The 26,663-nt window shown below is 39.6% G+C and overlaps 1 protein-coding gene across 1 annotated transcript in view; it reads left to right on the forward strand.

Moving 5' to 3' along the window:
- The window catches only part of ADAM22 (ADAM metallopeptidase domain 22), a 146,083-nt gene that overhangs the window by 68,899 nt on the left and 50,521 nt on the right, over positions 1-26,663 (forward strand). The window contains exons 5-9 of the mRNA XM_074835062.1: positions 13,092-13,174; positions 17,725-17,788; positions 18,436-18,505; positions 23,717-23,787; positions 25,065-25,139. Of these exons, the coding sequence (XP_074691163.1) occupies positions 13,092-13,174; positions 17,725-17,788; positions 18,436-18,505; positions 23,717-23,787; positions 25,065-25,139 (363 nt within the window). The remainder of the gene's footprint in view (positions 1-13,091; positions 13,175-17,724; positions 17,789-18,435; positions 18,506-23,716; positions 23,788-25,064; positions 25,140-26,663) is intronic.

The following is a 26,663-nucleotide window of genomic DNA, read 5'->3' on the forward strand; positions in this document are numbered from 1 at the left end:
TTAACTTCTGCAACATGAAAGTGGAAGTGGAAATGGACAGAGCAATCCTTTAGTCACTGAGTAGCTGAATCCTTAAGCCACTGAGGAGCTGAAGATACGTTTCCTTTGGTTTCTCCCATTCTAGCGTTTGCAAACTTGAAATATGCTTTCTTTTTACTCTCTGATAATACTCTGCATACATTATCAGACTGAAGCAAACACATACGTGTTCCATTAAATTGCAAAACTAATTTCTCAGTCAGCCGTGCTCTGCAGTCAAGAAGTCTTGACTCAGATTCAGAATATGAGTCAAAGCAGAAATAAAGATAATAGCTGATATTAATAAGAACAAAACAATCCATTTGTCTGCATCAAGGTATATATGCAAGTTAGCTAAGATAATCTCTCTGAGTCCCACCACTGAATTAGGACAAATCTGTTTGTGATGAGTAAGCCCTAATCAAGCAAGGAAATGTTTGAAATCAGTGGCCCTTCTCATGTAAGTACTGTTTAATCGCATGGGGAAGATATGAGAGGATCGGGCCTTTCGGAGGAAGGGTCATAAAATGTTTTCTGGGCAAAACATCTCCCATTCTCCAGAGTCCTGGAGATTATTTCCCCTTCAGTGGGCTGCCATGCAGGATCATGGTGTACCTTCAGGGATGGCTATCACTGCCTTGCTTAGTACTCTCAAACCTGCTTTAAGTAGAGAACTGGCATTGTTGAGTTAACCTTGGTGATCGAGATGGACTGAATTGGGAGTGAAAGGGTCTCTGGGTTGCACCTTGCTGTGCAAAGGAGGGGCATTACTGCCTGGGTGGCGGGTCTCCCTCTTTGTGCCACCTTGAAAGGGTCTCCCTCTTTGTGCCACCTTGTAAGGGTGGCTATGAAAGGGTGGCTACCGTGAGGCTCTTCTGCCCCCTCCTCACTGCTTCAGCAGTTTGGCAGGCAGCAGTCCTACGGAAGCATGCCGGGAAGGGGGACATATATTTTTTGCTCATTTTGTTCCCTCTCGGAGGAGAGGGAAGTAGCTGCTGTGACAAAATGTTCAGAAGAGCCCATTGTCCACAGTCATGGATATATTTTCAGAAAAGTTCAGATATCAAAAGATTTTTGGAAGAGCACAGGCTGCTGACATTTTGATGCCAGACACTGAGTGAGGCTAATTTCAGCACCTAGTAGCTGTTTAAAAATAAATATGGCTCCCTCTGACCTACCAGTATTTTTCAGAGCACCTGTAAGTGCTCTGGAGGGGTCTGTTATCCGCCAAACAGTTTCTGAAAAGTCCATCAGTATATTTTGCATTTGAGAAACTGGACTCTGGTTTTACATCAAATGTTCTGAAAATCTTACTGCAAATACAAGAATTTCTCATGATGGTGATTTAGTACCTTCAATTTCTGTGGAAACTGTTTACTTTAACTGGTAGAACCACCTCTAAATTGGTACTTATAACATGCACCAGACAAAACATAATTATTATACTAGATTTTAGGGATTGTGCACATTGCTTAGATACTTATTTAAAAATTGCTAGCAGAAGGGTGCAGCATAAATAAATCACAAAATATGCACTCTGCTATGTAGCATATTCTTAAGCAGCAGAAGAGGTATTTCAGAAAGGAGCCAGGTTTCTATCAGTTGCTTCAATGAGTGGCTCTTTACCCACCTCTGTGTGATTTGTCTTCGGCTGTAGGCAGAAACAGAGGCGGTCTGGCAACATCTCTCTTGCTGCTTTGGTAGAGAAACAGTGACAGAAAAAGTCCGTCTGCCATCCACTGCCAGCTGCAGACTTTGAGCAAGCCTGTTTATACAGCAAAAGGGCCTCCTCTGTTCTTGGCCGCCTGAGTGATGTAAGGAGAGGTGTATTTTAAAATAGATATGTATTTCCCCTGTGCATTTCTCAGTGCAGGAATAGTGCACAAACACGCAAATCATCAGTGCTGCTGTTGTGCCATCAGCAATATGGGAGAAGACAGGACTTTGAATCGCTGTGGGAAGGCAGCTGTACATACACTGAGCAGTTTGGGAATGTTACAGGCATGAATGCGTCCGGGAAGCAGATGCCTGCTTGGGCTTATATGCAATGTGGAGTTGATAACTACTTTTGCCACTCCTCCCCCTCTCCACACCCCCCAGTAAAACTTCCTGTGCTGTAAAATATATACGGACCTTCTGCCATTACTTAAGATGCTTTAGAGGAGAGGCGGGCAGGGAAAGAGAGAAACATTGAAATAACTACAAATTCCACTTTGGAGAAGCAAAGGGATTTTTATAGGGAGGAGAGTCCTCAGTTTAACACACCTTTTTGTTGTAGGAGAAAGTTGAATTACGTTTGATTGCTGCACAGTTCATTAATACATTGGACATTGTGAAGGTGGAACGTTACACATGTTTTTGCAGAGTGCCAGCATTTAGCAGCTGCAGAAGGGAGGCTTCTCTGGGAGATGTCCTTGTTGATTTGGCACAGTCAGGCAGCACCTAAGACATTCTTACTAAACCAGCAACAATGTGCAGTGCTTAAGAAAAACAGGAAGTAGATCTTTGAAATATTTCAATGTTTTCCCCCCACACCCTCATTTAGAGCAGTATTGGCCTAAATTCCCTCTGTTAGAAAAGAGAATAATCAAGTAATAAGAGAAAAACCCTTCGTGCATTGCCTTTTCCTGATTGTGTCAGTCCAGATCATCCTATGCTCACAGCACATAAATACTCAACTTGTGTACGCTTAATGTTGCTGCAGTATATCTCTGTGTCCTTTTATCTCTCTCTCTCTCTTTTTTGGGTTATCATTCTGTCACTGATGCTGTCAGTGAGATGAAAGGCAAAAAACAGCTATAGTGTTGAGTAATTCACATTACTGGATTTTTCTCCCTCAGAAGGAACAACTGAAATCTATTCAGTGACATTTTCTCATATAAAATGTTTCAGTTTTCCTCTTTGGAGAGTGTAGAAATAAATGTTTCTGCCTGTATTCCCCCAAAACATTGGAGAATTCTATAAGTTCTTAGAAAATTGCTTTCTGAAAAAAATTAAGCAATGAAAATAATTCAGATCCGAGTTAGAGAACTTGCGCAGGTAGAGTTGAGGTAGATAAATGCGGTGAATTTTTTTTGTTTAAATACACCTAGAAGGAACTGTGTTTCATAGGCGGTCCTAAAATTCTTAAGCGTGGTGGTGTAAACACAGTATGTGTATTATGGGCACAAAATTACAACAAAAGTGTTCACAGCATAAAAGAACGTTGCGTTTTGCTTCTACTTCCCTGCATGTTCATAATCGTGATAGCGTTGAACAACATAAATGGAGTAACATTAAATGCTAGGTATTGTTTTTCTCCATTGTAGTGCAGATGGAGAAGCTTTGGCCAAACTTGCCTTGCAATTTAAGATTGCCCTGTGGCTTTGTATCCCAAGCTGTGCTGAGCCATATTGCTGGCCGCCGTGGTGCTCAGCCGCTGCCTGTGCAGCAGTGAGCAGGGGCAGGACAGTGCCCAGTGCCTTCCTTCAAACCGCCCGCAGCCGTCCTCTCGAGCTGGGGTGCCCCAGCGTGCCCTGGTGCTCTGCGGTGGCTCTAGCACAGGTGCTGTCATTGCGGTTTGGAGAATGAGGGTTGTGGGGCAGATGCATTTTAATACTGTAGTTTGCAAAACCAGTCATTATTTCCTTTTGTTATGTGTGTTGTTTGGCTAGTAGCAGGCGCAAAATTCCTGTTACTGTAGCTTACAGCTGTTCTAATGCTTGTGCACAAGAGGGGAAAATTGCTACTCTTCATTGCCTTGCTGTGATTAAAGTCTCAGCTTGTGTGTGCCACGATGTGTATTTGAAGGGCTCTTTAAATGCCCTTTTTTTTAGGAAAATAATATAGAAGAGAGAAAAATATTAAAATCTTGAAAAGCCAGAGCAGGCTGGGGACCCCTGACATGATGGACATTGCTTTTTCTGTTCAACTCCCTCCTTCAAATCTGGTCTGCTGGAGGAGTTGTTAAGGTATGGTCTCTTGACTGAGGGCAACATCTGTGTCTGCTATGTCTTCGTGCCTGTATTTGATGAGACCTTATCCTAAGTAGTGTTTCAACATTTTGCTGTATCGCCACAGGTACAAACTGATCATCAGGCTACAATAATTTGCAGTGCAGCCAGAATAAACACCGAGCCAGCGAGCAGGTCATATTTATCATTGACTGGTATGTTTCCAATCTTATATCAAGGTGCTTCCACCAGCGTCTTCCAGTTTTAAGGGCATCCACTGTCTGAGCTCAACAGAATTGGAATTTTTCTTCAGCTTTTGATAACTCACCATTTTGTAACCAAAGAGAAAGGCATTTCAACTTGCCAGAAAAGTCTGTATGCTAAACAGGCTTTCCTGTGAGGGATGAGATTTTCTTCCTGAAAACCAGAGCACCAGTTTGGCTGGTGGGAGGGGATGGGAGGAGAGCACAGACAGGCTCTGCCCTGAGAGCCTGGAGCCTGGAGCTGGTGGGGAGCTGTGTGTGCATGTACCCGGAGCTTGCACAACCTGGTGATGAGCCCTTGGGGGAGAAAAGAAACTGAAAAGGAACAAGTCATAAATAATGCAGGAATTATATATGCCTATTTGTGGCAGCATTTTTTTGGCTGTGTCCAGAGACTAGAGAAGTTGTTAGTACCAGAAAAATCACACTCTCGCTTGTTTGAGAGAAGATTTTGAATAAGGATTCCCATAATGTCGTCGGAGCTCCTTTCCCCTACTCCCTCAACAGAGCTCTGCTTGCCTCATGGCAAATTATTAATAAATCTAGGCCATAATCTACTTTTTAGTGATAGCAACAAACTAGCCAAAGAAAAGCTGACAGGGAGTCTGTGAATCTGACACAGTTTAGCAGGGGATTCCTGCAAGGTTGATCTTCAGACTGCTCTTGTCGAATATTTTCATTAATGACTTAGGTAAAAAAAAAGTATGTGAATATTAATGAAATTTGCTAGCAGTACAAAACTGGGAAGCATTATGGTTCACAGAGGGATGAGATGGAGGACTGGCTGTCTTTGACCAATGGAGTAAATAAAAATGGGGTGAAATCGGATAGAACAAATGGCAACTTCTTTCACTTAGGGACTAATTATAGGCATTTTTGCTGTATGATGGGAGTTCTTAAATTGCATGTTCCACAAGAAGGAGAAGATCAGAATGCAGTAGTGAAGCAGGGAGTGTCTGTATGGTTCATACCTTACAGGATGCTGCCATCTCAAAGGGAAGTGTGGTCCCAGAGTATACTGGTCAAATTACTTCCCATAGATTTTGGCTAGAATTAATGTTACTGTGCCCTGATGAAGAGTTGAGAAAATTTTTAAATTGCTGTGTGTTTTCAGTTACTCTGGGCATCTTTTTTTTTTTTTTTTTTTGCAGCAGGGTCATGCTGCCACACTGAGTTGATGGACATTGAGAAATATCTCACTTTCCTGTTTTAGCATTGTTTGAATTATGAAGGCGATCCCTTTGGGATTTAGTAAAACATAGTATCTTCTGTGGGGTACCACGGCAAGATAATTAGCCATCGTATACAATGCATTTGTCTGACCTAATGGGCACTTTTAATATACATTTGCGTTAACATTTTTTATATCTATTTATCTCCCTGCTATTACTAGCTTACTTTCTACATACATCCTGCTACTGACAAGGAGGAAATTAAAAGTGGCAGATTTCAGTATTAAGAGTCCTTCCCAAGCCATGTTTTTGAATATACTATGTTAGAATGAATCTCTGATTGTGACTCATGTAGGATCTTGCAGGTTTAATTATCTTTTCTTTGTGATATAAAAAACCAAAGCCAGTGGTTTTAGCTAGTCCTGGAGGGGAAAAAAATTGTCAGAAAGTGGAAGCCATCAAAAGCTTAAAATGTACATCCCATTGCGGATGTGGGTCCCAGTGATTAAGTCCTGGTTCTGCTGAAGTGAGAAGTCAGGTGACTTTACGACCATCAGGAGATACCTCTTGAGTACTCTCTGCTGTGGTTTTCATGTGCCTCCGAGGGAAGGCAGCAGTCCAGTGCTTGCATTTGCAGAAAAGTCCTGCCAGACTTTGTGTACCTCATGAGTTATTTTCCATGAGCTACAACATACAGCACACATAGACAGAGAGTGTCATCAACCAAGTGTTCTGTAAACTCAGACCATGCAAGGACTGAGTATAGCTAAGAGAAATTAACTACTGCTATAACATTAAAGAACATTAAATCCCTTTGTAGATGCTTTTATTAAAGAATAAATGTATCTTTTTGGCTTTAACTTAATCCCTTTGAGGGGGAATTAAGCTAAGCAAACTGAAGCCGCTGTACTTCCAAAAGAACACTTACATGCAAGACTTCAGTGTGCTTTAGCTTGATATCTTTACTTACTTGATGTTGACTTCTGTAAATAGCTTTGCCTAGATACATCTGTTGTTCCCAATGGATACCGAACTGACACTGTATTATATACAGTAGATTAATGTTTCTAGACACAGTCTCAAGCTCTGTGAATTCTCACTTAAAGAGAAGTTTCTATCATTCAGAAATAATGAGCCAATAAGGAAATCTAATTAGTATGTTTCTCCATTTTACTTAGAACTTTTATCTTCTTCTGACTGATTGGTATCCATGTAGGTGCATGCCAACATCTCATCTTCTGTGTTGTGTTTATAGTAATCTTGTACATCATGAGTTTATAACTTGGCTTCAGACTCGGGGTAGGCTGATGAACTGATGTGACAGATTAGTATGGGTAGATTATAAAGAATTTTTATATAGTCCCTTAAAATGTTTGCTCCCTTTTTCCTACATACAGGCATGCAGGAACGGGGCAGAATGACTGTCATTAAAATGACTTGTATGCCATGACTCAGAGACACTAGGCACTGCTACAAGAACTGACTTTAAGACAACAGAGTAGGCAGGAAGAGGTAACCAACCCCGTTCTCCTCTGCCTCATCTTTATCAGGCAGCTGATAATTAAAATAATTTTCTCTAACACCAAGGTAAGGCAAGGCAAGTCAAGAGGCTGTTTCCCAAGCAGATGCCAAGGCAGGTCCCAGACCAGATGGCGTTGCACTGGCATGAGCTCTCTCTCCACACCCTGCAGCTATGTTTGTGGAGCATCTTCTCTCGTAGCTACTGGGCGGTAAACACAAGCCTCATTTGGCCTCCGAACCAGGAAGCTGGGCTGATAGCACACACCATCTGCTGAAAGCACCTACCATGAGTCACCAATGGCAGTTGGAGCGAGTCGCCTGTGTGCAGGATCCTGTCATGTACACGTGTGTCTATGTTTTTTAAGAGTGCTGCCAACGGTCTTTAAACAAGGGCATTTTGTGGAGAAGCCTTAGAAGCCGTGATGCTTTATCCTAATTTTGGAATCCATATTTCTGATTTCAGAATCTGAAATAGCGTTATAACCTAATGTCACTACAGCATGTTGGCGCTGTGTTGTACGAGTATGTGTGATAGCTTTCCTCCTACAAAGGGAGGGCACCATTCCCATTTTCAAAACAGTTAGCTTTTGGGAATCTACAGTACACAACAGCTAAGTCCAGGGACCTGCTCTGCTGCAGGACAGCACAGCCCCACCAGCCGGGCCCATGCCTTTGCTGAAGCACATGTCAGTTAAAAGAGATTTTCTCTTGATGCAGTTACACAGGTCAAAGTGCCATTTTGACTTTTCTATTTACAAAGAGAAAGCCATCCATAGCAAGTTGTTTTCTGCCATAGAACTCAGCGAGAGGGTGTGCATTTTCTTCTCCTGTTGCTCTTTCTCAGTCTTAGTTATGACCAAGTCAAAACTTGTGCAAGCATCAATAATATGTAAATAGATCTAAGTGATTACTAAGGAAGCAGTTTTAAAACTACTGACCCCAAGATGGGTAACTCTTTAAGAAGCTAATCATTATCTGGTGCTTCATAGGATGGCGGCGTGGTCATTAGGGGGCCTTTTGGGAGCTTTCTGCTGCAGGGAAAGAGGGACCTGTGTTACTAGGATCTGAACTAGACCAGCAATCTCCTCTCCTTTGGATTACTGAGTGTTAAAATAGGAATATGTAGCGGCTGGAAGAAAGAATTTATTAATTTCAGGATCAGTGCCTGACTGTAGCATGAGTTTTAATGGCCAGCACCTCTCCTAATTGCAGAAAATTGCTTACTCGAAGATGTGATGTCGGGTGTTATTTGAAAGCAGACGAATGTGCATCCTTAATTTTCCTCCCCTGGGAAGGTCATAGTGTCTCTGAGGAGAATAACAAACACTGTCAGTATATGGTCAGCAGATACTTTCTTCACTGAGACTGCAGAGAACGGTGAACTGCTGCCATCACTGACTGTTGTGGCTGTTCTTTTGCTTTGCTTATTTTGCCCCTTCATTGTGAATATCAGTTAATGTGTTTTTCATGTCTCTTGTGTTTACTCAGCAGCTGGTGCCTCTCTGGGCAGGGACAGACTATCTTAGAGGATAAAAATGGGGACAGATTTTACTTGCATTGCTAATATCTCTGCCTTCTCATTTTTTAGTATCTTTGCCACACTACCTACCCAGGGAGGCTGCAGGGAAGCTCCGACTGACATGGGCAGAAAGGGTTGCATGCTGGTTGGTGAGGAGCTATAGCAGTTCACAGGGCACGATACCCCTAGTACTGGATTTTGATGTAATTATCCACTACCATAATGATTCATTTGTTTTAATTGACCCTGGGGTCATTCTGATTTGTTTGGGGGGGTTAGGATGTTATTACATTTTTAGCTTCCCAAATCAATAGACTTCTTATTAAACATCTGCATATTCTGTATTGCTATTGTAAGCCACCAATAAGGCGGAGAGGTTTCATGAAGGAAGGAGAAATTACTGAACCGAGGAAACAGACAACTGCGTGCCACAGACATTGGCAGAAAATTTGCTTTGCGTCCTGCTAACCACAGCATGAACAGTGGCTGTGCGTGTTGTGGAGGCAGAAATGTTGAACTTCTCTCTGCTGTAGCATTAGACTGCCTTTGGATATGGCATGAGTGTGCGCGTGTGTGTGTTGCAGGCCTGTGTCACAGGCATTGTCACCAGGCTGACCTTGTCTCATTGGAAATGATATTTAGCCTAATTTTGTCCCAGACTCTACACTGGCCAGGTTCAGTCTTGGAGCAGAAAGGGGTAAATGTGCTGCTCGCCTTGATGACTGGCATGTTAGAAGAGCAGTCTTATTTCCTCTTCATCTTTACATTAAACCATTCCCCAGTAGCTGACAAGGGCCAGCCTGGAGGTTTGATTTGCTGAGATGGGCAATTACTGCCTGCTTTTGAGAGAGCAGAGAGGGATTCTAATAGCTACAGGAAGCCAATAGATCTTCACAAAACACCCTTGATGCTCTGGACTGAACTGTTGTTGGTAATGGTGCTAATTTCAGCTCTTGGGAGAAAAGTTAATTTTCATATAGGACCAGAATATTTTTAGGAGAAAATGAAGATTTTTTTTCAGCTCCTCTCTCACTGCCACAGATACCAATAGAGAAGAGACAACCCCAGTCCTTCAGTGAGTGTTTCCAAGAGCAGAGTAAAAGAATAAAAGAAGATAGATGTGATGATTACGTTTAGTCTTTTGATGGTCTTAGACCTCTCATATATTGTGATTCTTCCTGTAGTACAGTGTATTTTATTACAGCACCTGCTATAAAGGAGCTTTAGCACATGTCAAAACCAATGGGATTTCAGCCTCAGCACTATAGGAAGGCAGCAACAGTAAAGTTCTTGTCCAAAATTACATGTGCTCTAAAGAAAACACTGTCCTGTAGTTGTCCTGACTCTCAGTACAGAACCAGTCCCAGACTTTGTAGCTTTAAGTGCTTCTCTCATCACAGGTTTTGTGAACTGTTGAAAGTGAGTCTCCCAAAAGTACAATATACAATTTGTACCCTCCCTGCCACGTGCCACATGTTACTGGCATGTTTTATCTACTTGAGACACTGTTAAGAAGTGCTAAGCAATCACTCTTCCCAGAGCCATCCAGTGCTAGTGCCTTCTGGTTTCACTGCATCACCTCTTATTTCCTTCCTGAGGTTTTAACTATCCTCAGAACTTTATTTAGGAGTATCCTGACAGCAGGATTTCTTACACTGAAGAGTTCTCTTCAGAAAAAACCCAACACATCACTAGTGCATCAAGTACTTGAAAAAAGCTATTTTCATTTAAACCCCTTAAATTTTATTAACTGGTTCAAGGTGACTTACATTATATTGATAGGAACAGAAATGCATGTGTAAAAAATATCCTCCAGATGTTAGCGTATAGAAATAAATGTTTTGTAGTGGTGAGAATTGGTCCCTGAGACTGGGATCAGAGTTATATTTCTGTCTCCACCAGAACTGCCATGAACTTCAGTAGATCAATGAGTTGAATTGATTTGATTAAATAGAAGGATTTGTGTGTCTGAGTTGTGTTTTTCCTAGGCAAGAATTTAGAGCTGTTTCTCTTACATTTTTCTGTTCTAGATCTGTATGCATAAAAATTTGTTCATGGATTTATTATGGAATGAATTAATTTGGAGGTACTATCATGGGGCATTTATTTGATTCTCATTAAGAAGATCAAAACACACTTTTGAGCAACAGACTTGGATTCTTAGTATGAAAAAATGTTTCTCCTGGTTACAAAGACATGGTCTTGCAAACTAATGGAGCCTGAGATTCTACTTCTGGTACACATTAACTACATTTTCTGAGAACAAATTTGTCTAATTATTTCAAATTCCTTCCATAGCTAGAACCCTGTACAACTCCCTACTGATAGTCTTTTCAGTATTATTCCCATATTTATGTGCTTATTCCAGTTATATCTTTTACAGGAATACTACTGCAAGAGTTCTGTTCAGAGAGTATTTTTATTACACATAAGGTTTTAGCTCATCCATATAGTTGATTGTTAGTTTTGTTATTAGCTTACTGGAGTCTCTCTTTGTTTACTTTTTATTCATATATTCCGGAAAGACCTGAAAGCCTTAAGCAGTACTGTGATCCTGTAGTGGGGGACATCCTGCAGACTGAGAGAAAGAAAATCTCAAATGAAGAGAGCTTAAAATAACTAAGATACAGGAAGTAAGTAGGTGTAGAAAAGCAGAATAAAATAGAGAAAATGAGCCAAGGTTTCAGGAAAAACAAAGATGTAGGCTGTCTAAAATCCCATGTAATTTAGGATGTTGGTGACTGAAATGCATTTGAGTGCAAAGCAGAACCTCAAACCATCTCCTTTTCACTTGTACTCCATCTGAGTCCCAAATGCTTGATGGTCCTGAGAAGTGCTGGTCCAAGGGTGATGGGTTGTACATCTTTCACCAGACACCCCGCTGTAGCCTGGTATGGAGGGTCAGCCCCAGAGCTTCTCACACACATGAGCCAGATAAACATCAGCACAGCTGGTCGAGTGTTACCTGTGTGGCACCAGTGGCATTTTCCTGCAGACTTCTTAGTAGAAAGATGCCCATGGTGGGTAGCATGATGATCACCCTGCAGGTCAGTTTGGTGAAGGTGTTCTCTCTCTGTACCAGATACACAGAGAAAAAGACGCCGAGGTGAGTAGTCAGCGGAGGTGGCTGCTGTCACTGCAGTAAGTGGAAGGAAGAAGCAGTATGTAGAAGAGAGGAAATAACTAGATTGAAAGAAATTGAGAAAAAAAAAAAAAAAAGTGTAACACTTTTAACAGAAGATATGTCACAGGGATTCTCCTCTGAGAGTGAAGCAACAAGCCTGTCAAATAGTGTCAGACTTGTCATCTGTTGGATCAAGTGTCACATTTCAGAAGATTTTGCGGAGGAACTAACGGTTTCCAGTGACCAGGTGGAGATCAGGTCTCCTTCCCTATGAGCAGCCATGCTCTGACAAACAGGCTCCTATACTGTCTCAAGGAGAGCACCTCAAAACAGGGGCACCCACACTTTGTAGTTGCTTTCAGAAATAGTTTGCACGCCTTGTAGAAAACAGAACAGGATTTCCTGATCAAAACACAAAACTGCAAACATATTCTGTGTGGTTTTTTGCCTTTGCCTGATCTTGACTTTTTTTTTAGTATTTGAAAAATAAAATCCGACAGCATTTATGTCAGATGTCTAAAATGACTGTGCTGTGCATCATGCAAGTGACTGCCAGCTTCTGAAAAAGCAGTAATTGTAATGCCTTTCCCTCCCTGCAGTAAATGGACATAAATATTCACATGTCTGGGTACATTAGGCTAGGTAGATTTATTCATACATTTTCTGGTAGGGAACAGAAATTGTAAAATGTTGAAATCTGAAAATCTTTTTCACAGTCCTTTAACCAACAGTAGTGCAGTAATATGACATAGCTGAATTTGGTAAGACACTAATAGTTAAGTTCCTCTGCAGGGTAGAGTGGCAGTGAGAATTTAAGGGATGTTTGAATTGTTTTTCTAATTTTGCATACAAATATTGACATTGTGCAATACTGAATACATTCAGTACATGTGCAGTAGGGCTTACTTTGCTATTGGTCTGACTACTGTAAATCTAAGGGGGGAATTTTTTGAGTAAGGTCTGCTGGATTTGATTTGAAAGGTGTATATTTATTTGCAGAAGAGAAGAGGCAAATATTAATTTTCGTTGTATTCCTTTACTGCCTGGTTATACTTAGTTTTCACTAGTTTTAGAGCACTAATGAGCACTTCTGATTCGCTGTCTTTTTTAATCAAGTATTATTATTTCATAAGCATACCTTTCTCCTCAGAAGTAGGAAATTGCCTTACCCTCAGAGCAGAGTTCATCTTGTCTGATGTAGCCATGTGCAGACCAGGTGTTGAGTCTAAGCCCCCTATTTTCAACTCTTTTCCTAGTCAATGAAGAAAGATGGAACCCTTTTGGAGTCATATGTCTCTGAAATCTGTCTCAGGATTCCAGGGATTTCACACTGAAAAATATCTTTATTTGGTACAGAGAGTTGAAATGATGATGTTTGTCTAGGTACCAAACCATGGCTAAAAGGAAATGGGATGAACAGTAAATTCTTGGTGCCATGTCAGTTGTTTGGCAACATATTTATGAAAAAGCAGTGTTTGACAGGATAGAGTGTGATACTGTGGGATGTCCTGTGGATTTACAGTCTCAAATTTCCAATTTCAGGGAGGAGAACATTGCTATTATCAGGGAGAAATTCGAGGAAATCCAGTATCATTTGTTGCCTTGTCAACATGCCATGGATTACAGTAAGTCTGCTGTTTTGTTTTTACTGGCCTTTGCTTATTAGTCTTTTAAACAAATAAAGCTGTTTATAGTAAAAGAAGTGCTATTTATTTTCCTACTAGTTTGTCACCATTATTAAGTACTCAACAATCTTTAGAAAAAATGGGTTTAAATTGAACCTTGCAAAAGCCTTGTTTGTTTTCAAAATTCACTGGCAAAGCACGCAAGTTTCGTCTCTTTTTTTTTTTTAAACTGAGGATATTTGACAGTGGCCAGGTATTGTTTTAAGGTCATTTATTACAGAGATAGAAGAGTAAAAGTAGCTGAAAACATTTTATTCTACAAGGATAAAAACCACTGCCAGTATTGACATGAACCATTTGGAAATTGTGTTCTTTTCTTGTTGCTACAATGAAGTATTTAACTTTCTTTTCTACTCTCTTTACAAAGGAAAGGGTGAGTGTAGAGTTTCTCTTGTCCTATCCATTTTCTTCACAGAATTGCTGGCCTTAAGCTGTGTGCATGGGATAATACCTTTAATATAGTAAAATCTTGGAAAATCTGGAAGAAAGGATATAAAATTGCACAATAATAATTTTTTTTAAAGTACATAATTTTAGTGATAATATAATTAAAGCGTCTGTCATCTGAAGGTTACATGGAGCTGTGTGTTGATTGTACAGCTTTTGGACCTGTCTACTTTTGGCACTATTGAAAGATGCTAGTCAGGTTTTCAGAGCAACCAAGTAACTTCAGTGTCTGCTGAATCTGGGAATTACAGGATCTCGGTGCTCTTGATACTGAGATCAGCTTGAAGAGTCAGGGCAGCAAGTGAGCCTGTGTGGAGATTACCTAAGCTTTGCATTTTTCTGAGGAAGCAGGGCTTAGCTGGTTGGAAATCTTCTTCAGTTTATTGTCTATCTCAACTATTCTGTAGTTTTGTTATCAGCCATATAAGTACACATATTTAAGTAGTGTCTTTCTTTTATATTTGTATATTCTTTGTTAGGAAGGGTGAGAATACATGCAGAAGACTTGTCATCCTTGCACTTTTCTGATTTACAGCTGTGTTTATCTCTTTTACGATCAAGGTTGAGCAGCTCAAGCAACTAGAGCCCAGTTTCAGTTATGGACAGTGAGCCTAAAAATAGTACCATCCTAATGCATCCTGAGCCACTGAATGGCTTCCATTAGCAGTGATCCATTAGGTCTTGGCCCCTGCTAACTCCTAGGAGAAAAAGCAGAAAGGAAGGAGAGCCAGTGTATGTCCTTTCCCGCCCTCCTTTTGTGGATTTGTTCTTAGGACTGACCCTCCTGCTGCTCTGTATTCTTAAATTGCCTGATACTCATATTGGTCCCTTCTAACACAGTTACGTGATGAAAGATGCATTTTTTCCCCTGTATTCGGCTCTCCCATGAGAAGTACCTTTTTTTGTTCTTGTTCCTTTTTTCTGATACAATAAAGTTTCAGCAGAGTTATCCTTCACACAAAACGTAATATGAAGCTTACTATAGCAGGCTGGTAATTTCAGCATCTAGTAATGTTTTCCTGAGCTGTGTTAAACTCACATTCTCTGATACTGCATTTCTGTCGTTACAACTAGCTCCTCCACAGTCAATTTTAAATGCTAAGTAATTACTAGAAACTCAGACTGGCAATCAGAGCTCCTTAGCTCCAACCACAGTTTGAAGCGTCTTGCTGGAATAAGGGGAGCTGGGGAGAGTTATCTTCTAATAAGGTCTGTAGGGCAGGAGCTTTGCATTCATGAATTTTAGGAAGCGCATAAGAACAGATGCCTTTAATAGAGTAATAAGCTTCACATTCCCAAAGTTCATGCTAATCTTCTCTTTTACTTATTAGTATCCCTAGATCTTGGCCAGTAACAGCTGAGTTTTTCATACCTGTGAGAAAATGTTGTGTTTTTTAAATCATCAGTTATGAGTTCTTCTGTTGGTAATGTCTATCTTGTGGTCTTCCTTGTATTAGTTAAATTAATCAGATGGATGGCTGATGCAATGCTTAAAATTATTAATTTTTTCTATTCTTACTGACTTTGCCAATGAAAAATGTATCTCTTGAACCTTAACTCCATTTTGTTTGGATTTTTTTGTTTGTTTTTGGTTTTTTTTTGGTTTTTTTTTTTGGGATATGCAGTAACCACAGTTTCCTATGAGTTAACACAAAAAACTCTGAATGCAAAATACACTGGTTGCTGGGATATTAACAAGCTATAGTCAGGCACGACTTGCAGTTGTGGGCTTAGACATCAGGTTGGTCTATGATTTTGCTGCCCACTGGTGGTGAATATAAAAACTGCTGTTATTACTGCAAATTAGACTTGAACGAGTACAAATTTGTTTGAAGAATATACATAATCAAAATTCAGGTTTTGGAAATTGTGTTTTGCTATTGCTTTCTCTCTAGCACATCTGTGAACGTGTGATTTGTTCACAGAGCACTGGACTATTGAAGTCGGTTGGAAAAGAGCCATGAACGCTTTGAGTGGGCAAGTCAGAGCTGTAGGTCAGCTGTGACTATTATTCTGGTCACTGTTGAGTGACTTGATCAGAGGTCAGTGCTGCCGAGTGCAACAGTCGCACGAGAAGCTGTTTGCTGATAGTGCTTCATCTTGCAGACTGTGCTTAAGTGAAGTTGCAATTAGAGGGAAGGAAATTTTGCCTGATTAAGAGCCACAGGATGTTCTCAAATCTCATCTTATTCCCAGGCAAAGAAGCTTCAGCAGGTGCTAGAATATTTATCTTAAGCTGGGTAGGCAGTATTTATTTCTAAAGAATAGGCACAGGTAATTTGAAAGGTGAAACAGCTTTATATTGTAGATACACTTATGATCACACTAGATGCTATACAGTCAGTAACCCAAGCTACTTCTGTGAATGCTACATGGTTAACCCTGTAAGTGAATGATAGTAAGAGAAGTATGCTCATCAATAGCTGTAATGCTTTACAGGCTTATATTTCTAATAGTCAGAAAAAGAATGACAATATTTTACTGACTGCATCTGGTCCAGTGCAGAACCAAAATCAATGTTGCCAATTAAAAAAATAAAAAGCTGCATTAAAAAAAAAAAGTATCTGGTTTTGTTGTTTATAATTCTGATGGAGTTTTTTTTGATGCCCAGAAGTTTGCTAAAGAGTAATCTAAATAAATAAATACTCTTGCTTTCATGCTGCTGTTGTGTACTATGTGCCAAGTTTGAACTTACAGCTCATGTTTATGGCCAAGTTTAAAGCCCTTAGTAGTGGCACTTTGAAAGGGACATGCTGATACAGCCTAATCCCAACCATGCGTGTATGCCACTGCAATAAAGGCAAAATTATTAAAAAAAAAAAAGCTGATTTGATTGAAGATCAGAAGGGTATTGATATAAGAAATGCCCTTTGTTTTTATGCTCTTACAGAGTAATGTCTGTATCAACACTTTCTTTTAAGGTGCAATTCAACCACACTTCTACATCCTGCAATATGTTAAAGGCTAAACCTCAGTACACTCTTTACCTAAGTAAACTTAAGGTAACTCTTAACAGAAAACATCCTTGCAGAATGGATGTCACCTTTGCTGTACATTCAAGTGGTAATGCAAAAGCATTTGGTGGTGTTGTTACATATAGAGAGCCTTAACGCTTCAGTTTATTCTTCGTTTAGAGTTGAACTGTGTGTTGGAATTTAATACGGAAAATTGGTGATTGTGTGTGGGCAAGCAAAGTGGCAGATTTTCTGAGATACATAGCAGTGTGCTTATCATGAATGACCTTCAAATTTCTGTGGTTGAGAAGATTTTATGCCATTAAGAAAGAGACCATGAGTACTTTGCCAGAACGATGGATATGGCAGGAGGCTTGGTCCTCTGTGTCTCTTTTCACCACAACCCATTGGAAGCCTGTCTGATAGAGTTTCCTATCTCCTTATCATGAACATCATATGAAGTCTATATTCATACGATAATGCATATAGCCATTAATGTTTCCTAGAAATACAAACTTTAACTCAATTAAAAAAAAAAAGTAATCTGTCATAATTATTATTGCTGAAATGCCCAAAACAGCCCTCTTATGTCCAAAACAGCCCATTATGCCTTTTGTACTTGGTACTGTATAAAAATACTGAGGAAAGAGTTAATGAAAACCATTAAAACCTAAGGATCAATTTAATTCAACAATATTTTTATTTGGGGGAAAGCTGTAGGCATGTTACAAATATGCGTATTCCTAAAGACAGGTCCCTTATTTATCTGTTTCAGGTAGGTCTCTCTTGCATGGAAGTGGGGGCTCTGAACTGGCTAAATTAGCCAATTTTTGTGGTGTTTATATGTGCGGTAGAGGAGCTTTGGGGAAGAAAGAAGAGTCTATATCACCACAGGAGAGAATATCTTTCCTTCTGAAGCGAAGAAACAAAAGATTTACTCAGAATTACGTTCAGTTCCTGAAACCATTTTTAACTGTTTCCTTTTCTAAATATTTACATTTTTTAAATATATGAACTTCCGAAACTTACTTCCATGTTACACTAGTATTTGTTTATTAAATCAGTATTTGCGTTTCCTGCTCTTGACAGTGGGATGTTCTATGATGGAAATCATACTTACCTTATTGAACCAGATGAAAACTACACTTCAGAGGTAAGTAGAACTTACAGTAGTCCTGCTGTGTTGTTTGTTGAATACGGACATTCATGGGTACAGGTTAGGCTTTGGGACCAAAGGGTCATCCTGTCATTCCCAACTCATTTACCTCATATGTGTGTCCCCATCATCACAGACAAAAGTAGACCTCCAAAAATCAGGCAGTGGTATATGTATATTTGTGTACTTGGTAACACTTGGATGTAGAGCAGTGCAGCACCAGAGGGTGATGAGGGTCCCTTGGAGTCATCAGGAGAAGCCTGTGAGTGCCCTGTCTCCTTCTCTGGCATTTCCCACTCTGGATTCATTACATCCCTCTCCTACTGGTTTGGCCTTGACTCCAGTTCAGCAGCTCCTGTGACTCACATTGATGTTCCCTGGGCAGCTCTCTTAAGCCTAGCTCTAAGTGTGCTCAGCCACTCCGTTTGATGTACTCAGGTATTTCAAGTGAGAGATGATTAACTGTGGTGCTAGTGATCACATCACTGCTGTGAAAAGAGGAGTGTAGAGTAATCGTGCCTTGCAACTTGCATGTTTACTAGTGTTGGTGTTGGATAACAAGGACCTTTGGAAATGTCTGTTTAATGCTCATGGGATGGATTAGTTTATCCAGGTTTAATACAGGCAATTATTTACTATTTCAGGATGACTTCCATTTCCACTCTGTTTACAAATCCAAGTTGATTGAGTTTCCTTCGGACGACCTGCCACCTGGTACGATTTTTCAGTATTCATGACTTACTGACTTGTTTTAGTCTAAGACCAAATTTGTTATTCGTATTTGATAGATAATCTTCTGATAGTATATTGTTTATTTGTATATCTCTTCTTTTTCCTGATTAAATAAAAAAACACTGGAAAAAAAGAGTCTGAAACACTGAACGCACTGGAAAAAAAAACCCTGAATCCAATGAATTAAACCTCTCCCAGACCTTCATGTTGTGATGTATGTTTCTCTTAACAAGCCATGCAGTCTATGGACTGCATTATATGCTTATAGTTGTAGAAAGAAAAGGACTGAGGTAGCCTAAAGTTGATGAAAATAAACCCCACATTGCCAGTGGTTGATAACTGTTCATGGATTTTTCCTATTTTGAGACAAGGTGAGTACCATGGTGTGAGCATAAGCCTGGGAGGCAAGAACTTGCCAGATACCGTTGCTGTTCAGTGACTCTCATCTCCAGTCCGTTCAGCATCTTTCACAGTACTGGCTGTAGTTTGGGTCATGCGTTTCAGTACAAATTAATTTGGAGGCAGAGGTTTCAAGTGCTTGTAGCGATGAATCCCCACAGACAGTTTATATTGTGTGTGGAGGGAGAGGAGGTTTTTAAAAAAATTAGTTTTCATCTGAGAAGTTGACTTGTTAATTGAAACTAAAATTGCGGTATTTATGGCATATCACCATTCTGTCAAGGATTTGCCAGTTTTACAGATGCGTTTTCCTATTCTACAAAATATACCCTAGATAAATAAAACTGTCCTTTGTAGACACTGTCATTTTGGTAGAAACCACCTCTAGACTAATTTCTCCAGGAGAGTTGCACATGTTCAGTCATCTTGTTACAAACTGTCCTATGGTAACAGCTGGATCTGGGAATCTTATGGTGCTGTGTACTGCACATAGATGGGTCCTTACCTGGAGCACAGTGTGTGCAGGTTTGCTAGTTGTTAAGCAAATCACTCAGAGAGCTAATGAGAAAAAACAAGGGAAATTGCTACAATTGGGTCACCTTGATTTCAGTTCTGAAGAAGGAATCTTTCTGAGTCTAAACAAAACAGTATCGCAGCTTGGTGCCTCACGTCCTCCACAAAAGATTGCCTAGGTGAGGTGGAGGAGGTGCGGGGATGGAGGGGCAGCACAAAAAGCTCATGCAGTGCAGGACGTTGACATCTTTATCATGAAACTTTGTATGTTTGTGCACCTTAGACATGTACAGTGGTTACACCCTGTACTTGTGGAGATGGTAGTGTAATGAGAACAATTTATTGAACGTAAGGCCAAATAACAAAGTGTGCCTTTTATTGCATTTTCTAGAGGATATGTCATTTGAAAGGTTGGAAATAATGCAACTACTGCTAAGTTTAAAATAAATCTTCTGTCTCAGGTTGTTAAAGTTGGAGACTGTTAGAGCTGGTACTTAGTAGAAATGTATCGGCTGTCTTCTAAGATTTTATAATAGTGAAATTTTATGTTTTCAAGATTTTTAAATAAAATTATTTTCTGTTTTTAAAATTATGAAAAATATAATCCACTATTATTGCAAGTATAATCCACCAGTTTTACTTCCACCATAGCTTCTTGATTTTCCAAAAAACTGTCAGAATAGGGCTTCAGGTTTTTTCCCCCACAAAAATCCAGATATGCTTGTACAGTTTTGATTTTACTGTAGATAACAAGTAAATAGTTGCTGGCTTTGCTGTGCAAGGCCCAGCATGTGACATAATGGAAGATGTTGCCATTAGATTGAATTAGAATCACGGGATTGTAGAAAAGGTTGAAAAGGAGATTTAATTGTGGAGTACTAGTGGTCTTAATTACACAAATATTTGTAATGTGGTTAAGAGGGATAAGGTGCTAATCTTCTGTCCCTTCATGTTTAGGATCCCCTATATGGAGAAATAAACTTTATCTGCTCTCCCACATGCCCATACTGGTTTTTGTAAAACCATTTGGAAAGGTGTTTCTGAGGTTTGTGGTGAAAGTTTCAGTAGATGTAACAGATTATATTCCATTAGGAATCCCACCATTTTTCTTTGTCTGTGATTATTCAATTTATCTCTGTCTTTTAAGTCATCCTTCATGCATAGCCACAGCTCCAGAGGATAAGAGCAGTCCAAACCACCTTCTGCTTCCCCACCCTTTTCCCTGTGCCCACAGGAGCTCTGTCATTCACGCCCTAGTCTGCTGCACACCCTGTCCCACCACCACCTTCTTTGCTCCTCATACATGCTGCCCCACCAGTGTCTCTGCTTGGCACTGCCTCTTCCCTGCCAGTCTGGAGAGTGCTAACTGGGGGTTTTTTTGTTTTCTTTAAACAATATTTGCAATTAATTGCTAGTAGTATTGTCGTCATTGATTTTTTTTTTTTTAAAGTGCTACAGCAGAATCATTATTGTTAGTAGCAAGCACTGTGCTAGGTTATGCCATCAGTATTTCTTATATTCCTTATTACTTAATTGCATAATTCATCAGTTTGCCCAGTCTAAGGAGATCTTCCTTCATGTCAAGATTTTCTTATTATCTTTAAAAGAGTCTGTGTGTAGGCTGAGATTTACACTCAGCATTGTGTTAGGAATGGACTGAATGTGTCATCAGCTTCAATATTGATGTTAGAAAGGAAAAAAAAAACCAAGTAATAGGGATTACTCGATATCCGTGATAGTAAAAGCATACACTATTATACCACGGTTCGATAGCAATGTACATTTTACATTCTTTTACTCCTTGTGTATTAAAAAAAAAGCTGTTGCAGAAAAGAATTAATTGTACTGTACTTTTCAGTGGTCTGAGGAGGTAATGAGGGTTTTAAATAAGGAAAGCTTGGATGGATGACTTGGCATGCTTAGAGCATTTGACTTCATAATTTAGTAGACTCTTTTTTCTCACAATCTGTATTCAGACATACAGTGCCCTGGCATAGTTTTAAACAACACTATGTTACTGAAGGTGTTGTTTTTCAAATAATGCATAGCAGATGTTCTGTTCTTTTGAGGTCCCTTGAAAGACATGTAGATGTCACACTTAGGGGCATGGTTTAGCGGGACTTGGCAGTGCCATGTTTACAGTTGGACTTGATGATCTTAAAGGTCTTTTCCAACCTAAGTGAGTCTATGATTCTATGAATCCTCATTACACTTTTTCAAGGTAATATATTCTCATCAAAATTTACACTAGGCTTTATCAACTATCTGCATTTTCTGTGATTTTGCTGGTCATGTTCTTTTGCCTGAGGGTCCCTGCCTGGAAATGCACCCTGTGTGAATTCATCCAGTTTATGAATTATAGCGCTGTGTTAATGTGTGTTAATGTGTTGATGTTAATGGCTGCATCATTCCCCTCTAGAGATGACTGACTTCCGATGGTGTGTAAAACGATCACATTTGCTGGTAAAGTTATCTGAGACCCTATATACATATTGTAAATTATTTTATTGATTTAAGATTTGTATTTTTACCAGTTTTGTTAACCATGATATAAAACCTAAAATGACAGGTTGAGTGGCAGTTTGTACACAACCTAGTGCCAGTTGTGTGGCACTAGAACACAGACTAAATTAACAATCAACATATGTAAAGCATAATCAAAAACAAATTTGGAAAAAGTTTTCAAGATTTAGCTTCTCATCATTGTGAGCTCTAGAGACTGAAGGTCTTTGAGCAAGAAATAGGGACACTTGGATGTGATTTCATTTATTTTAGGTGCTTTTTGTAAAGAAAATCCTCAAGTGCACTGGTGTAATCATGAAGTCATTTTTAAGCAAAGGGCCTGTGGTTGTCCAGGCCCCTCCGTAAAAAGATATCTGCAGACTTCACATACAAAAATGATGGTGTAATCCCCAAGATTAGCCGAGACAATACAATGGCCATGCTTTGCTTTCCTGGTTTGTCTCATCAGTAACCATCCACTCTCGATTAAGATTAGCTCTTACGCCTGGTAATGTTTTGTCAGATGGGCAATTCAACTTCGCGTTTTAAGGTTTTGCTCATATGGCAGCCCCATCAAATTCCTATCAGCACTGTTTTTAATCTTGTTGTTTAAACCTCATGCAGAAATTGCACAGTTAATGTACAGCAGGTGGCAGGTGGAGCTGTGAGAAACCTACCTGTCTCACCAGTGAAACTGAACTGTTCAGGATTTTGTAACACAACCACCTGTACTTCCAGTACGTGAACTGGAAGTCCCTTAATTTACACAGCTGCTATAGTACTGTCTGCTTCTCTGCAGGACTGATAAAATCATGCTGGAATACTGAAAGCAGTTTTCAGTTCCTGGAGATTGAAAGGATGTCCAAAGCTGCAGAAAACACAGAGGAGGGAAAGTATCCAAGAGAAAAAGACATACTACAAAATAAGCAACTGCAAACATTCAATTTATGTTTCTCCAAAAAAAATCTTCTTGGAGTTATGTGAATAGTAAACATGGTTATACAAGATAAGGAAAGAGATTTCTATTGTATAGGGAAAAGTGAGACAGAGACTATGAATCTAAAACTAAAAATGGAAAAATACTTTTTGGACATTTAAAAGGCTGAGAGCAAGTATGGTCTTCTGCTTAGTTTATAATGTGTCCTTTTCCATGAGCGGCTAGTAATAGATTTGGTGAAAGTGATTTAGCAAAAGAATAAACTACTTGCTGCTTATGATTAGAGGTTTAAGAAATTAAAGACACAGTGGGATTAGCAGAGAGGAATAATGTATTGATAGTGAGCATTGCCAAAATCTCATAAGGTTTCTCCTGACTCTAACATATTTTACTTTGTGAATATAATAATCTTAAAGCATTAAATCTGCCTTCCGTGCTCTTCTTTTTAATTTAGGTAGCTATTGTGAGAGCTCTGTGAATGTCTGCTGAATTCCCAAAAATGTGATTCACTCCATGGAAGCACTGTTCTAATAATACTACATGCCCAGTGTTGGTGAAGTTTTGGTGTAGAACATCTGCTGTGCTTTCTGAAGCGTGACACCCACAGATCATCTGTTTCAGCAGACCCAGATTATCACTAGTAGAGTTTTTAATAAGAACCCTGTTACTGGGAAGCATCTGTAACATTGCCTCCTTTCTAGCTGGAAACTTGAAAAAATGAGTTGTTACTGCACCTGATGTGCAGAAGAATGCCGTACTACTGTCATGCGGCATCGGGGTCACTAATTGTTGGGCTATATCCTTATAAACGTTCAATGTATTTGCCTGTGTTTTCTGCTTAGAGTTCTGGCAAATGAATACTACATCACAGAATTTTGTTGTAAAGCCAAGACACAAAAGAAGTAAAAGGCAGGTATGTGCCAGTTATGCTTGTTTATAAGTAATATCACCATCAAGTTTGTTTTGTGTCTGCTGAATTGATTTGTCCAGATGGAGTCCTGCTGCTGCTGCTGGTTTGGCATGAAGTCTCTGTATCAATACAGCTATTATAAAAAGAGGTATCTAATTTTGACAAAACATTGTTGGGTTCTCTTGGACGTTGCCTGCCTGAAGAGTTATAAAATTGTTAAACACTGCTAAGCCTCAAATGAAACAGTAGCTAAAATAATTTCTTTCATTCTGAGTATAGAGTTTTATCAGAAACTTGTAATTAATGAAACATTTACAAATATTTTTTATGTTGCAATGGTGACAACTAGTTACTTCATCTCACCTGACTTTGATTTAAAATAAATATTCTAAACTGAGAGTTCATTCCCTGTTTATTGAAGTGGGGGAGCCCCTAAGTGCAGATGTTTGTCTGTACCCTGGAAAGTTAGCAGCAATTCTTTGCCTTTTAGGAATGGAGCTCAAATGATGGTACAGGTCAGAACAGAGCTGCGTCAGAGGGGCTGAACAGTGCAGGCAAAAATGAAATACTGAGAGCAGTGGCAAGGGAAGATGACTTTAACATCTCTAATGCAAGCCTCTCAGAGGCACAAGAGAAGTGAGAAAGCCATTGGAGAAATTCCAGAAGTCATTCTTGAGGTTCTTACTTTGTATCAGTTGGTTTGCTACCTTTCTATAAACTAGCCATTACTCTGCATTTTTAAATCATAATGATGTAATAACTGTCCTGGAAAACCCAGGAAAACAAGGACACCATGAAGAAGCACAGTCATAAATGCTTCTAAGTGCAAAGTAAGCGTAATACAGAGGTGATTACTGCATTCACTGTGTGAATTGAGCAGTGTGCAAATAAATAATAGAATTGCTACAGATATTTTTCATAAAGAATGCAGGAGGGATCCCTTTCTCTGTGGAAAAAAGAATTTGTAGCTGATGAAAGCCATTTTTAGAGATAAGGCCCCACTGAGGATTCTTTCTTCAAAAAACCCTAATTTTGGTATTAGATGGGTTGAAGGACTTGATTTCTTTGTTTAAGGCCATATAAATGTCCTGGTGGAGGTGCAAGAATTTTTTAAAATGACACAACTAAGCACCAGAAGTTTCATCAATATCTGAGACCAGAATTAAGACAATAGAAAAAAATGTATGCATGAAAAGTTTGGTTTCTGAAGCTATTTCTAGTTACCAGTTACACTCCTTCTGTACTCTGTTAGACTCTTTACAGTTGTACTTTCTCCCTAGATTCGTCAGATTCCACGTAAAGTTGAAGAGGAAACAAAATACATTGAGTTAATGATTGTAAACGATCATCTAATGGTAAGACTGACACAGTTCAACATCTTAAAATTATCATTAACATCAAATTGTCTTAATTGGTCTGTAAAGGATAACAATAAAGAACAGTATATGACCAGAATAGATTCAGTATGCCCTTAAGAGAAGAGATCATGTTCTCATTAGCCATTGATGAAGCTGCCTCTGAATTTTGGCAAGGTAATTTCACCAAGAATGGAACTGGGCCTGAGTGTCAGAAAGAAGGGTCATAAATTAAAGCTTTGTTGTAAAGTAGTTAAAGTCAGTGTGACTTAAGCTGATGATTTTCTTTCTGGCTTTCATGAGCACTTATCTTAGTTATAGCCACTCAGCAATCAATAATGCAGTTATTGCAATTGTGCAGCAGCTGTTGACAATGGGGAGATTAATAGTGACTAGATTTTTTTGATACATCCTAATCAATATAGAGAAAATTATTTTATTAAGCTTGTATACTTTCTCTGGGAGAACATAAATAGGCTCTTTAATGTAGTGGAAAGAGACACAATAAAGATTAGTGTATTGAAGAAAAACCAGGCTCATCCAAGTGGGAAAAGGAACAGATTTATGTCAGTGAAGATGATTAATAATTAATGAAAAGAATATCAAAGGAAATGGTGAATTCTCCATCACTTGCAGACTTCAAATCTAGACAGTGTATGTCTGGAAGATGTGGTGTCAAACACAAACAACAGAATCTTGAGGTAACTGGATAAAGTTCAGAGACTGGTGGTGCCCCTCCAACATTGGTTGATTTTATGGTCCTTTATGGCTTTAAAATCAAAATATATCTATACATTTTATCTACCCTTTCTGTAATGTGCAGCTTCTCTCAAGCAATACCCAAATTGGCAAAAATAGACATTGGAGTGTACAAGGAATGTGCCACTGTCCTTGGTCAGCGTACTCCTCCGTCAGCTCAGTTTGATGAGCACAGCAATAAATTCTTGGATTGAAGTGGACAATACTGTATGCAGAATTCCCTAAATTGCTGGTGTTGTGTTTGATCCTGAAGACCTGAAGCCACAACTTTCCCCTTGGGAGCTTATCTGTCTGGGCCAATTCCCCCCAAGGACAATGTTTCCTAAGTTTGGTTAATTATAGCTACTGCGATAGTCAGTCCACTTAGGAGTTTATTCTCTGAAGCAAACGCAAGTGAACATCTGTGGTCGAAGAAGCCAAGTAATTACCTCCTGGGAGAAGGAAGTGTTGTATGCTGTGGGCTCCTGCCTTTCCCTATGGCCTGGGCTAGCGCGCGCGTGTATTTGGATTACTCTCTGTGCCTACAGTCAATGTGATACTCCAGGTGCACTCAGCGTGGAGATGACACCCTGCAGAGTTGGGGCTGTTTTCACCATTCACCATCCCCAGGTGCTTCTAGAAGGAGCAAGCAACCTTGTGCTTCTTCCCCTGGTCTGTGGAGCCAGCTGTGTCCTGCCAGCCCCCCATGGCCACTTACTGCTGTGAGGGGTGCAGTGCCCTCCTGTCTGCCCTCTCAGCTGCTTGTCAAATCATTGCCTTCAGCTG

This window comes from Strix aluco, chromosome 1 (assembly GCF_031877795.1).
Source record: "Strix aluco isolate bStrAlu1 chromosome 1, bStrAlu1.hap1, whole genome shotgun sequence".
Classification (NCBI taxonomy): domain Eukaryota; kingdom Metazoa; phylum Chordata; class Aves; order Strigiformes; family Strigidae; genus Strix; species Strix aluco.